This window comes from Oncorhynchus clarkii, unplaced genomic scaffold, assembly GCF_045791955.1.
Source record: "Oncorhynchus clarkii lewisi isolate Uvic-CL-2024 unplaced genomic scaffold, UVic_Ocla_1.0 unplaced_contig_483_pilon_pilon, whole genome shotgun sequence".
Taxonomy (NCBI): domain Eukaryota; kingdom Metazoa; phylum Chordata; class Actinopteri; order Salmoniformes; family Salmonidae; genus Oncorhynchus; species Oncorhynchus clarkii.
In genome coordinates this window covers 80,001-92,500 of record NW_027260871.1, presented here as the reverse complement: position 1 = coordinate 92,500, position 12,500 = coordinate 80,001, and the positions used below count along the sequence as shown (strand labels likewise).

The window sequence follows — 12,500 nt, the reverse complement described above, 5'->3', positions numbered from 1 at the left end:
ACTAACTGATTGCCTAACGGACTGACTAACTAACTAACTAACTAACTAACTAACTAACTAACTAAGTGATTGCCTAACTGACTAACTAACTAACTAGCTAACTAACTAACTAACTAACTGCCATTTTGCCTAACTGCCTAACTGGCTGACTACCTAACTGCCTAACTACCTAACTGGCTGATTACCTAAATGACTAACTAACTAACTAACTGATTGCCTAACTAACAAACTGACTAACGAACTAACGAAGTGACTGACTGCCTAACTGACTGCCTGACTAACTGACTGGTTTACTAACTAACTAAATAACTAACTGACTTATTCTCTAACTGACTAACTAACTAACTAACGAAGTGACTGACTGCCTAACTGACTTCCTAACTGACTGCCTAACTAACTGACTGATTGCCTAACTGACTGCCTAACTATTAATTAGAATGTCTGTCTTAAAGAGGTGTTCGTTAATGAACTGTTGTCTCCCCCCCCCAGCTATGTCCAGAGCTGCGATTCCCTTCGGCATCCTGAGGAGGGAGCTAGCGTGTGAGGGCTACCCTATCGAGCTGCGCTGTCCAGGTAGGCGTGTGTGTGTGTGTGTGTGTGTGTGTGTGTGTGTGTGTGTGTGTGTGTGTGTGTGTGTGTGTGTGTGTGTGTGTGCGAGTGTGTGTCTGTGTGTGTGTTCATGTTTGTGCATGTATGTGTGTGTAGTTGATTGTAATGAAATCATGTGCTGTAGCTGTAATGAGGTTGAACGTATTAGTCTATCACAGTAATGAGGATGGATGTAGTATTATATCACAGTAATGAGGATGGATGTAGTATTCTATCACTGTAATGAGGATGGATGTAGTATTCTATCACTGTAATGAGGATGGATGTAGTATTCTATCACTGTAATGAGGATGGATGTAGTATTCTATCACAGTAATGAGGATGGATGTAGTATTATATCACTGTAATGAGGATGGATGTAGTATTCTATCACAGTAATGAGGGTGGATGTAGTATTATATCACAGTAATGAGGGTGGATGTAGTATTCTATCACAGTAATGAGGGTGGATGTAGTATTATATCACTGTAATGAGGGTGGATGTAGTATTCTATCACTGTAATGAGGATGGATGTAGTATTCTATCACTGTAATGAGGATGGATGTAGTATTCTATCACAGTAATGAGGGTGGATGTAGTATTCTATCACTGTAATGAGGATGGATGTAGTATTCTATCACTGTAATGAGGCTGGATGTAGTATTCTATCACTGTAATGAGGTTGGATGTAGTATTATATCACTGTAATGAGGATGGATGGAGTACTATATCACTGTAATGAGGATGGATGTAGTATTCTATCACTGTAATGAGGATGGATGTAGTATTATATCACTGTAATGAGGGTGGATGTAGTATTCTATCACTGTAATGAGGATGGATGTAGTATTCTATCACAGTAATGAGGGTGGATGTAGTATTCTATCAAAGTAATGAGGGTGGATGTAGTATTCTATCACTGTAATGAGGATGGATGTAGTATTATATCACTGTAATGAGGATGGATGTAGTATTCTATCACTGTAATGAGGATGGATGTAGTATTATATCAAAGTAATGAGGATGGATGTAGTATTCTATCACTGTAATGAGGATGGATGTAGTATTCTATCACTGTAATGAGGATGGATGTAGTATTCTGTAGTCTTGATACATTATAACTAGTCTCACTGCTTTACTAGAATGATACATTATAACTAGTCTCACTGCTTTACTAGAATGATACATTATAACTAGTCTCACTGCTTTACTAGAATGATACATCATAACTAGTCTTGATACATTATAACTAGTCTCCCTGCTTTACCAGAATGACACATTATAACTAGTCTCCCTGCTTTACTAGAATGACACATTATAACTAGTCTCCCTGCTTTACTAGAATGATACATCATAACTAGTCTTGATACATTATAACTAGTCTCCCTGCTTTACCAGAATGACACATTATAACTAGTCTCCCTGCTTTACCAGAATGACACATTATAACTAGTCTCCCTGCTTTACTAGAATGACACATTATAACTAGTCTCCCTGCTTTACTAGAATGATACATCATAACTAGTCTTGATACATTATAACTAGTCTCCCTGCTTTACCAGAATGACACATTATAACTAGTCTCCCTGCTTTACCAGAATGACACATTATAACTAGTCTCCCTGCTTTACTAGAATGACACATTATAACTAGTCTCCCTGCTTTACTAGAATGATACATCATAACTAGTCTTGATACATTATAACTAGTCTCACTGCTTTACTAGAATGATACATCATAACTAGTCTTGATACATTATAACTAGTCTCCCTGCTTTACCAGAATGACACATTATAACTAGTCTCCCTGCTTTACTAGAATGACACATTATAACTAGTCTCCCTGCTTTACTAGAATGATACATCATAACTAGTCTTGATACATTATAACTAGTCTCACTGCTTTACTAGAATGATACATCATAACTAGTCTTGATACATTATAACTAGTCTCACTGCTTTACTAGAATGATACATCATAACTAGTCTTGATACATTATAACTAGTCTCCCTGCTTTACCAGAATGACACATTATAACTAGTCTCCCTGCTTTACTAGAATGACACATTATAACTAGTCTCCCTGCTTTACTAGAATGATACATCATAACTAGTCTTGATACATTATAACTAGTCTCACTGCTTTACTAGAATGATACATCATAACTAGTCTTGATACATTATAACTAGTCTCACTGCTTTACTAGAATGATACATCATAACTAGTCTTGATACATTATAACTAGTCTCCCTGCTTTACCAGAATGACACATTATAACTAGTCTCCCTGCTTTACTAGAATGACACATTATAACTAGTCTCCCTGCTTTACCAGAATGATACATCATAACTAGTCTTGATACATTATAACTAGTCTCCCTGCTTTACCAGAATGACACATTATAACTAGTCTTGATACATTATAACTAGTCTCACTGCTTTACTAGAATGATACATCATAACTAGTCTTGATACATTATAACTAGTCTCACTGCTTTACTAGAATGATACATCATAACTAGTCTTGATACATTATAACTAGTCTCACTGCTTTACTAGAATGATACATCATAACTAGTCTTGATACATTATAACTAGTCTCCCTGCTTTACCAGAATGACACATTATAACTAGTCTCCCTGCTTTACTAGAATGACACATTATAACTAGTCTCCCTGCTTTACTAGAATGATACATCATAACTAGTCTTGATACATTATAACTAGTCTCCCTGCTTTACCAGAATGATACATCATAACTAGTCTCCCTGCTTTACTAGAATGACACATTATAACTAGTCTCCCTGCTTTACTAGAATGATACATCATAACTAGTCTTGATACATTATAACTAGTCTCCCTGCTTTACTAGAATGATACATCATAACTAGTCTTGATACATTATAACTAGTCTCCCTGCTTTACCAGAATGATACATCATAACTAGTCTTGATACATTATAACTAGTCTCACTGCTTTACTAGAATGATACATTATAACTAGTCTCCCTGCTTTACTAGAATGATACATTATAACTAGTCTCCCTGCTTTACTAGAATGATACATTATAACTAGTCTTGATACATTATAACTAGTCTCCCTGCTTTACTAGAATGATACATTATAACTAGTCTCCCTGCTTTACCAGAATGACACATTATAACTAGTCTCACTGCTTTACTAGAATGATACATTATAACTAGTCTTGATACATTATAACTAGTCTCCCTGCTTTACTAGAATGATACATTATAACTAGTCTTGATACATTATAACTAGTCTCCCTGCTTTACTAGAATGATACATTATAACTAGTCTCCCTGCTTTTCTAGAATGATACATTATAACTAGTCTCCCTGCTTTACTAGAATGATACATTATAACTAGTCTTGATACATTATAACTAGTCTCCCTGCTTTACTAGAATGATACATTATAACTAGTCTCCCTGCTTTACTAGAATGATACATTATAACTAGTCTCACTGCTTTACTAGAATGATACATTATAACTAGTCTTGATACATCATAACTAGTCTCCCTGCTTTACTAGAATGATACATTATAACTAGTCTCCCTGCCATTATAACTAGTCTTGATACATTGTAACTAGTCTCCCTGCTTTACTAGAATGATACATTATAACTAGTCTCCCTGCTTTACTAGAATGATACATTATAACTAGTCTTGATACATTCTAACTAGTCTCCCTGCTTTACTAGAATGATACATTATAACTAGTCTCCCTGCTTTACCAGAATGACACATTATAACTAGTCTCACTGCTTTACTAGAATGATACATTATAACTAGTCTTGATACATTATAACTAGTCTCCCTGCTTTACTAGAATGATACATTATAACTAGTCTTGATACATTATAACTAGTCTCCCTGCTTTACTAGAATGATACATTATAACTAGTCTCCCTGCTTTACTAGAATGATACATTATAACTAGTCTCCCTGCTTTACTAGAATGATACATCATAACTAGTCTTGATACATTATAACTAGTCTCCCTGCTTTACTAGAATGATACATTATAACTAGTCTCCCTGCTTTACTAGAATGATACATTATAACTAGTCTCACTGCTTTACTAGAATGATACATTATAACTAGTCTTGATACATCATAACTAGTCTCCCTGCTTTACTAGAATGATACATTATAACTAGTCTCCCTGCCATTATAACTAGTCTTGATACATTATAACTAGTCTCCCTGCTTTACCAGAATGATACATTATAACTAGTCTCACTGCTTTACCAGAATGATACATCATAACTAGTCTTGATACATTATAACTAGTCTCCCTGCTTTACTAGAATGACACATTATAACTAGTCTCACTGCTTTACTAGAATGATACATCATAACTAGTCTTGATACATTATAACTAGTCTCACTGCTTTACTAGAATGATACATTATAACTAGTCTCCCTGCTTTACTAGAATGATACATTATAACTAGTCTCACTGCTTTACTAGAATGATACATTATAACTAGTCTTGATACATCATAACTAGTCTCCCTGCTTTACTAGAATGATACATTATAACTAGTCTCCCTGCCATTATAACTAGTCTTGATACATTATAACTAGTCTCCCTGCTTTACTAGAATGACACATTATAACTAGTCTCACTGCTTTACTAGAATGATAAATCATAACTAGTCTTGATACATTATAACTAGTCTCCCTGCTTTACTAGAATGACACATTATAACTAGTCTCACTGCTTTACTAGAATGATACATCATAACTAGTCTTGATACATTATAACTAGTCTCACTGCTTTACCAGAATGATACATCATAACTAGTCTTGATACATTATAACTAGTCTCCCTGCTTTACCAGAATGACACATTATAACTAGTCTCACTGCTTTACCAGAATGATACATTATAACTAGTCTTGATACATTATAACTAGTCTCACTGCTTTACCAGAATGATACATTATAACTAGTCTTGATACATTATAACTAGTCTCACTGCTTTACCAGAATGATACATTATAACTAGTCTCACTGCTTTACCAGAATGATACATTATAACTAGTCTCCCTGCTTTACTAGAATGACACATTATAACTAGTCTCACTGCTTTACTAGAATGATAAATCATAACTAGTCTTGATACATTATAACTAGTCTCCCTGCTTTACTAGAATGACACATTATAACTAGTCTCACTGCTTTACTAGAATGATACATCATAACTAGTCTTGATACATTATAACTAGTCTCACTGCTTTACCAGAATGATACATCATAACTAGTCTTGATACATTATAACTAGTCTCCCTGCTTTACCAGAATGACACATTATAACTAGTCTCACTGCTTTACCAGAATGATACATTATAACTAGTCTTGATACATTATAACTAGTCTCACTGCTTTACCAGAATGATACATTATAACTAGTCTTGATACATTATAACTAGTCTCACTGCTTTACCAGAATGATACATTATAACTAGTCTCACTGCTTTACCAGAATGATACATTATAACTAGTCTCACTGCTTTACCAGAATGATACATTATAACTAGTCTCACTGCTTTACGAGAATGATACATTATAACTAGTCTCACTGCTTTACTAGAATGATACATTATAACTAGTCTTGATACATTATAACTAGTCTCACTGCTTTACCAGAATGATACATTATAACTAGTCTTGATACATTATAACTAGTCTCACTGCTTTACCAGAATGATACATTATAACTAGTCTTGATACATTATAACTAGTCTCACTGCTTTACCAGATTGATACATTATAACTAGTCTCACTGCTTTACCAGAATGATACATTATAACTAGTCTCACTGCTTTACCAGAATGATACATTATAACTAGTCTCACTGCTTTACCAGAATGATACATTATAACTAGTCTCACTGCTTTACCAGAATGATACATTATAACTAGTCTCACTGCTTTACCAGAATGATACATTATAACTAGTCTCACTGCTTTACTAGAATGATACATTATAACTAGTCTCACTGCTTTACTAGAATGATACATTATAACTAGTCTCACTGCTTTACCAGAATGATACATTATAACTAGTCTCACTGCTTTACTAGAATGATACATTATAACTAGTCTCCCTGCTTTACTAGAATGATACATCATAACTAGTCTTGATACATTATAACTAGTCTCACTGCTTTACTAGAATGATACATCATAACTAGTCTTGATACATTATAACTAGTCTCCCTGCTTTACCAGAATGACACATTATAACTAGTCTCCCTGCTTTACTAGAATGATACATCATAACTAGTCTTGATACATTATAACTAGTCTCACTGCTTTACTAGAATGATACATCATAACTAGTCTTGATACATTATAACTAGTCTCCCTGCTTTACCAGAATGACACATTATAACTAGTCTTGATACATTATAACTAGTCTCCCTGCTTTACCAGAATGACACATTATAACTAGTCTCCCTGATTTACCAGAATGATACATTATAACTAGTCTCCCTGCTTTACCAGAATGACACATTATAACTAGTCTCACTGCTTTACCAGAATGACACATTATAACTAGTCTCCCTGCTTTACTAGAATGATACATCATAACTAGTCTTGATACATTATAACTAGTCTCACTGCTTTACTAGAATGATACATCATAACTAGTCTTGATACATTATAACTAGTCTCCCTGCTTTACCAGAATGACACATTATAACTAGTCTCCCTGCTTTACTAGAATGACACATTATAACTAGTCTCCCTGCTTTACTAGAATGATACATTATAACTAGTCTCACTGCTTTACTAGAATGATACATCATAACTAGTCTTGATACATTATAACTAGTCTCCTGCCATTATAACTAGTCTTGATACATTATAACTAGTCTCCTGCTTTACTAGAATGATACATTATAACTAGTCTCCCTGCTTTACTAGAATGATACATCATAACTAGTCTACCTGCTTTACTAGAATGATACATTATAACTAGTCTTAATACATCATAACTAGTCTCCCTGCTTTACTAGAATGATACATCATAACTAGTCTCCCTGCTTCACTAGAATGATACATTATAACTAGTCTCCCTGCTTTACTAGAATGATACATCATAACTAGTCTCCCTGCTTTACTAGAATGATACATCATAACTAGTCTCCCTGCTTCACTAGAATGATACATTATAACTAGTATCCCTGCTTTACTAGAATGATACATTATAACTAGTCTCCCTGCTTTACTAGAATGATACATCATAACTAGTCTCCCTGCTTTACTAGAATGATACATTATAACTAGTCTTGATACATCATAACTAGTCTCCCTGCTTTACTAGAATGATACATCATAACTAGTCTCCCTGCTTCACTAGAATTATACATTATAACTAGTCTCCCTGCTTTACTAGAATGATACATCATAACTAGTCTCCCTGCTTTACCAGAATGATACATTATAACTAGTCTCCCTGCTTTACTAGAATGATACATCATAACTAGTCTCCCTGCTTCACTAGAATGATACATTATAACTAGTCTCCCTGCTTTACTAGAATGATACATTATAACTAGTCTCCCTGCTTTACTAGAATGATACATCATAACTAGTCTCCCTGCTTTACTAGAATGATACATCATAACTAGTCTCCCTGCTTTACCAGAATGATACATTATAACTAGTCTCCCTGCTTTACCAGAATGACACATTATAACTAGTCTCCCTGCTTTACTAGAATGATACATCATAACTAGTCTCCCTGCTTTACTAGAATGATACATCATAACTAGTCTCCCTGCTTTACCAGAATGATACATTATAACTAGTCTCCCTGCTTTACCAGAATGACACATTATAACTAGTCTCCCTGCTTTACTAGAATGATACATCATAACTAGTCTCCCTGCTTTACTAGAATGATACATCATAACTAGTCTCCCTGCTTTACCAGAATGATACATTATAACTAGTCTCCCTGCTTTACCAGAATGATACATTATAACTAGTCTCCCTGCTTTACCAGAATGATACATTATATCTAGTCTTGACACATTATAACTAGTCTCCTGCCATTATAACTAGTCTTGATACATTATAACTAGTCTCCCTGCTTTACTAGAATGATACATTATAACTAGTCTTGATACATTATAACTAGTCTCCCTGCTTTACCAGAATGATACATTATAACTAGTCTTGATACATTATAACTAGTCTCCCTGCTTTACCAGAATGATACATTATAACTAGTCTTGATACATTATAACTAGTCTCCCTGCTTTACCAGAATGATACATTATAACTAGTCTTGATACATTATAACTAGTCTCCCTGCTTTACCAGAATGATACATTATAACTAGTCTTGATACATTATAACTAGTCTCCCTGCTTTACCAGAATGATACATTATAACTAGTCTTGATACATTATAACTAGTCTCCCTGCTTTACCAGAATGATACATTATAACTAGTCTTGATACATTATAACTAGTCTCCCTGCTTTACCAGAATGATACATTATAACTAGTCTTGATACATTATAACTAGTCTCCCTGCTTTACCAGAATGATACATTATAACTAGTCTTCCTGCTTTACCAGAATGATACATTATAACTAGTCTTGATACATTATAACTAGTCTCCCTGCTTTACCAGAATGATACATTATAACTAGTCTCACTGCTTTACTAGAATGATACATTATAACTAGTCTTGATACATTATAACTAGTCTCCCTGCTTTACCAGAATGATACATTATAACTAGTCTCCCTGCTTTACTAGAATGATACATTATAACTAGTCTTGATACATTATAACTAGTCTCCCTGCTTTACCAGAATGATACATTATAACTAGTCTTGATACATTATAACTAGTCTTGATACATTATAACTAGTCTTGATACATTATAACTAGTCTTGATACATTATAACTAGTCTTCCTGCTTTACCAGAATGATACATTATAACTAGTCTCCCTGCTTTACCAGAATGATACATTATAACTAGTCTTGATACATTATAACTAGTCTTGATACATTATAACTAGTCTTGATACATTATAACTAGTCTTGATACATTATAACTAGTCTTGATACATTATAACTAGTCTTGATACATTATAACTAGTCTTCCTGCTTTACCAGAATGATACATTATAACTAGTCTCCCTGCTTTACCAGAATGATACATTATAACTAGTCTCCCTGCTTTACCAGAATGATACATTATAACTAGTCTTGATACATTATAACTAGTCTTGATACATTATAACTAGTCTTGATACATTATAACTAGTCTTGATACATTATAACTAGTCTTCCTGCTTTACCAGAATGATACATTATAACTAGTCTCCCTGCTTTACCAGAATGATACATTATAACTAGTCTTCCTGCTTTACCAGAATGATACATTATAACTAGTCTCACTGCTTTACTAGAATGATACATTATAACTAGTCTTCCTGCTTTACCAGAATGATACATTATAACTAGTCTCACTGCTTTACTAGAATGATACATTATAACTAGTCTCACTGCTTTACTAGAATGATACATCATAACTAGTCTCCCTGCTTTACCAGAATGATACATTATAACTAGTCTCACTGCTTTACTAGAATGATACATTATAACTAGTCTCACTGCTTTACTAGAATGATACATTATAACTAGTCTCCCTGCTTTACCAGAATGACACATTATAACTAGTCTCCCTGCTTTACCAGAATGACACATTATAACTAGTCTCCCTGCCATTATAACTAGTCTCCCTGCCAGAACGACACATTTTATATTTGACCCTTTGTTTAACTTTTAAACAGCTGAATTCATATATTTTTGTCTTCCTGGGAAATGACCGTTTCCAGGAAGTGACGTCATAATGATTGAGACAGCAAACTACGGACGCACGGACGATAAGATCTGTGACGCGGACCAATTTCAGATGGAGAACACACAGTGTTACCTCCCAGACGCACTCAAGATCATGGCCCAGAGGTGTGTATGTGTGTAACAGTGGTTCGGTTCTCAGCACTGTTTTCATTGAAGCCCCAATCAATACTACTACTCTCTCTCCCCCTCTCCCTCCCTCCCTATCTCCCTCTTGCTCTCTCTCTCTCCCTCCCTCCCTTTCTCTCTTTCTCTCTCTCTCTCTCTCTCTTTCTCTCCCACTCAATCTCCCTCCCTCCTATCTCCCTTCTCCCTCTCTCCCGCTCTCTCTCCCTCCTCTCTCCCTCCTCTCTCCCTCTCTCCCTCCTCTCTCCCTCTCCCCCCCTCCCTCTCTCCCTCTTGCTCTCTCTCTCTCCCTCCCTCCCTCTCTCTCTCTCTCTCTCTCTCTCTCTCTCTCCCTCCCAATCTCCTCCCTCCTATCTTCCTCCTCCCTCTCTCCCGCTCTCTCTCCCTCCTCTCTCCCTCTCTCCCTCTCTCCTTCGTCCCTCCTACCTCCTCCCCCCCTCTCTCTCCCTCCTCCATCTCTGTCTCTCTAGGTGTAACAACAGGACCCAGTGTGTAGTGATAGCAGGAGTAGATGTGTTTCCAGACCCCTGTCCTGGTACATACAAATACCTGGAGATACAGTATGAATGTGTTCCTTACAGTAAGTACACACACACACTCACAAATGCACACACACACACTCACACATAAACACACCATACACACACACACATGCACACTCACACATAAACACACACACACATTCACACACATAATCACACCATACACACATACACACACATTCACACACACACACACACATACACACACATAAGCACACACATAAGCACACACACACTCACACATACACGTACACACAGACACACTGAGCTCTAACTCTGTTTTATTACAGATTTACCAGCGAGGAACAATTGCTGATTTATTATTTGACTGTGTGTGTTTTATTTTTAAAAAACAGCAACAACTTTCTTCTTTTTCAGCTTTATTTTGTCCATCATGAAAAACTCTGTTTTCTCCACAGGAGGAGAGAGGAAGGAGGGGTGGATGGAGGGAGGAGGGAGGGAGGAGGGATGGATGGAGAGTGGAGGGAGGAGGGAGGAAGGAGGGATGGATGGAGAGTGGAGGGAGGAGGGAGGGAGGAGGGATGGATGGAGAGTGGAGGGAGGAGGGAGGGAGGAGGGATGGATGGAGAGTGGAGGGAGGAGGGAGGGAGGAGGGATGGATGGAGAGTGGAGGGAGGAGGGAGGGAGGAGGGATGGATGGAGAGTGGAGGGAGGAGGGATGGATGGAGAGTGGAGGGAGGAGGGAGGGAGGAGGGATGGATGGAGAGTGGAGGGAGAGTGGAGGGAGGAGGGATGGATGGAGAGTGGAGGGAGGAGGGATGGATGGAGAGTGGAGGGAGGAGGGAGGGAGGAGGGATGATAGGAGGAAGGAGGGATGATGGGAGGAAAGAGGGATGAAGGAGAGTGGAGAGATGAGGGAGAGTGGAGGGATGATGGGAGGAAGGAGTGATGAAGGAGAGTGGAGGGATGATGGGTGAGTGGAGTGATGTTGGGAAAGTGGAGGGATGATGGGAGAGTGGAGGGATGATGGGAGGAAGGAGGGATGAAGGAGAGTGGAGGGATGATGGGAAAGGGGAGGGATGATGGGAGAGTGGAGGGATGATGGGAGGAAGGAGGGATGAAGGAGAGTGGAGGGATGATGGGAGAGTCAAGGAAGGGTGGGAGAGTGGAGGGAGGGATGGAAGGAGAGAGTAGGGAATGTGGGATAAAGGAGGGATGGAGGGAGAGTGGAGGGAGGGATGGAAGGAGAGTGGAGGGAGGGATGGAGGGAGAGTGGAGGGAGGGATGGAAGGAGAGTGTAGGGAGGGATGGAAGGAGAGTGGAGGGAGGGATGGAAGGAGAGTGGAGGGAGGGATGGAAGGAGAGTG

At 37.2% G+C, this 12,500-nt stretch overlaps 1 protein-coding gene across 1 annotated transcript in view; it reads left to right on the top strand.

Annotated features, from left to right (window-relative positions):
* The window catches only part of LOC139402029 (adhesion G protein-coupled receptor L1-like), a 78,224-nt gene that overhangs the window by 32,107 nt on the left and 33,617 nt on the right, over positions 1-12,500 (top strand). Inside the window, exons 3-5 of the mRNA XM_071146080.1 lie at positions 490-573; positions 10,483-10,612; positions 11,101-11,210. Of these exons, the coding sequence (XP_071002181.1) occupies positions 490-573; positions 10,483-10,612; positions 11,101-11,210 (324 nt within the window). The remainder of the gene's footprint in view (positions 1-489; positions 574-10,482; positions 10,613-11,100; positions 11,211-12,500) is intronic.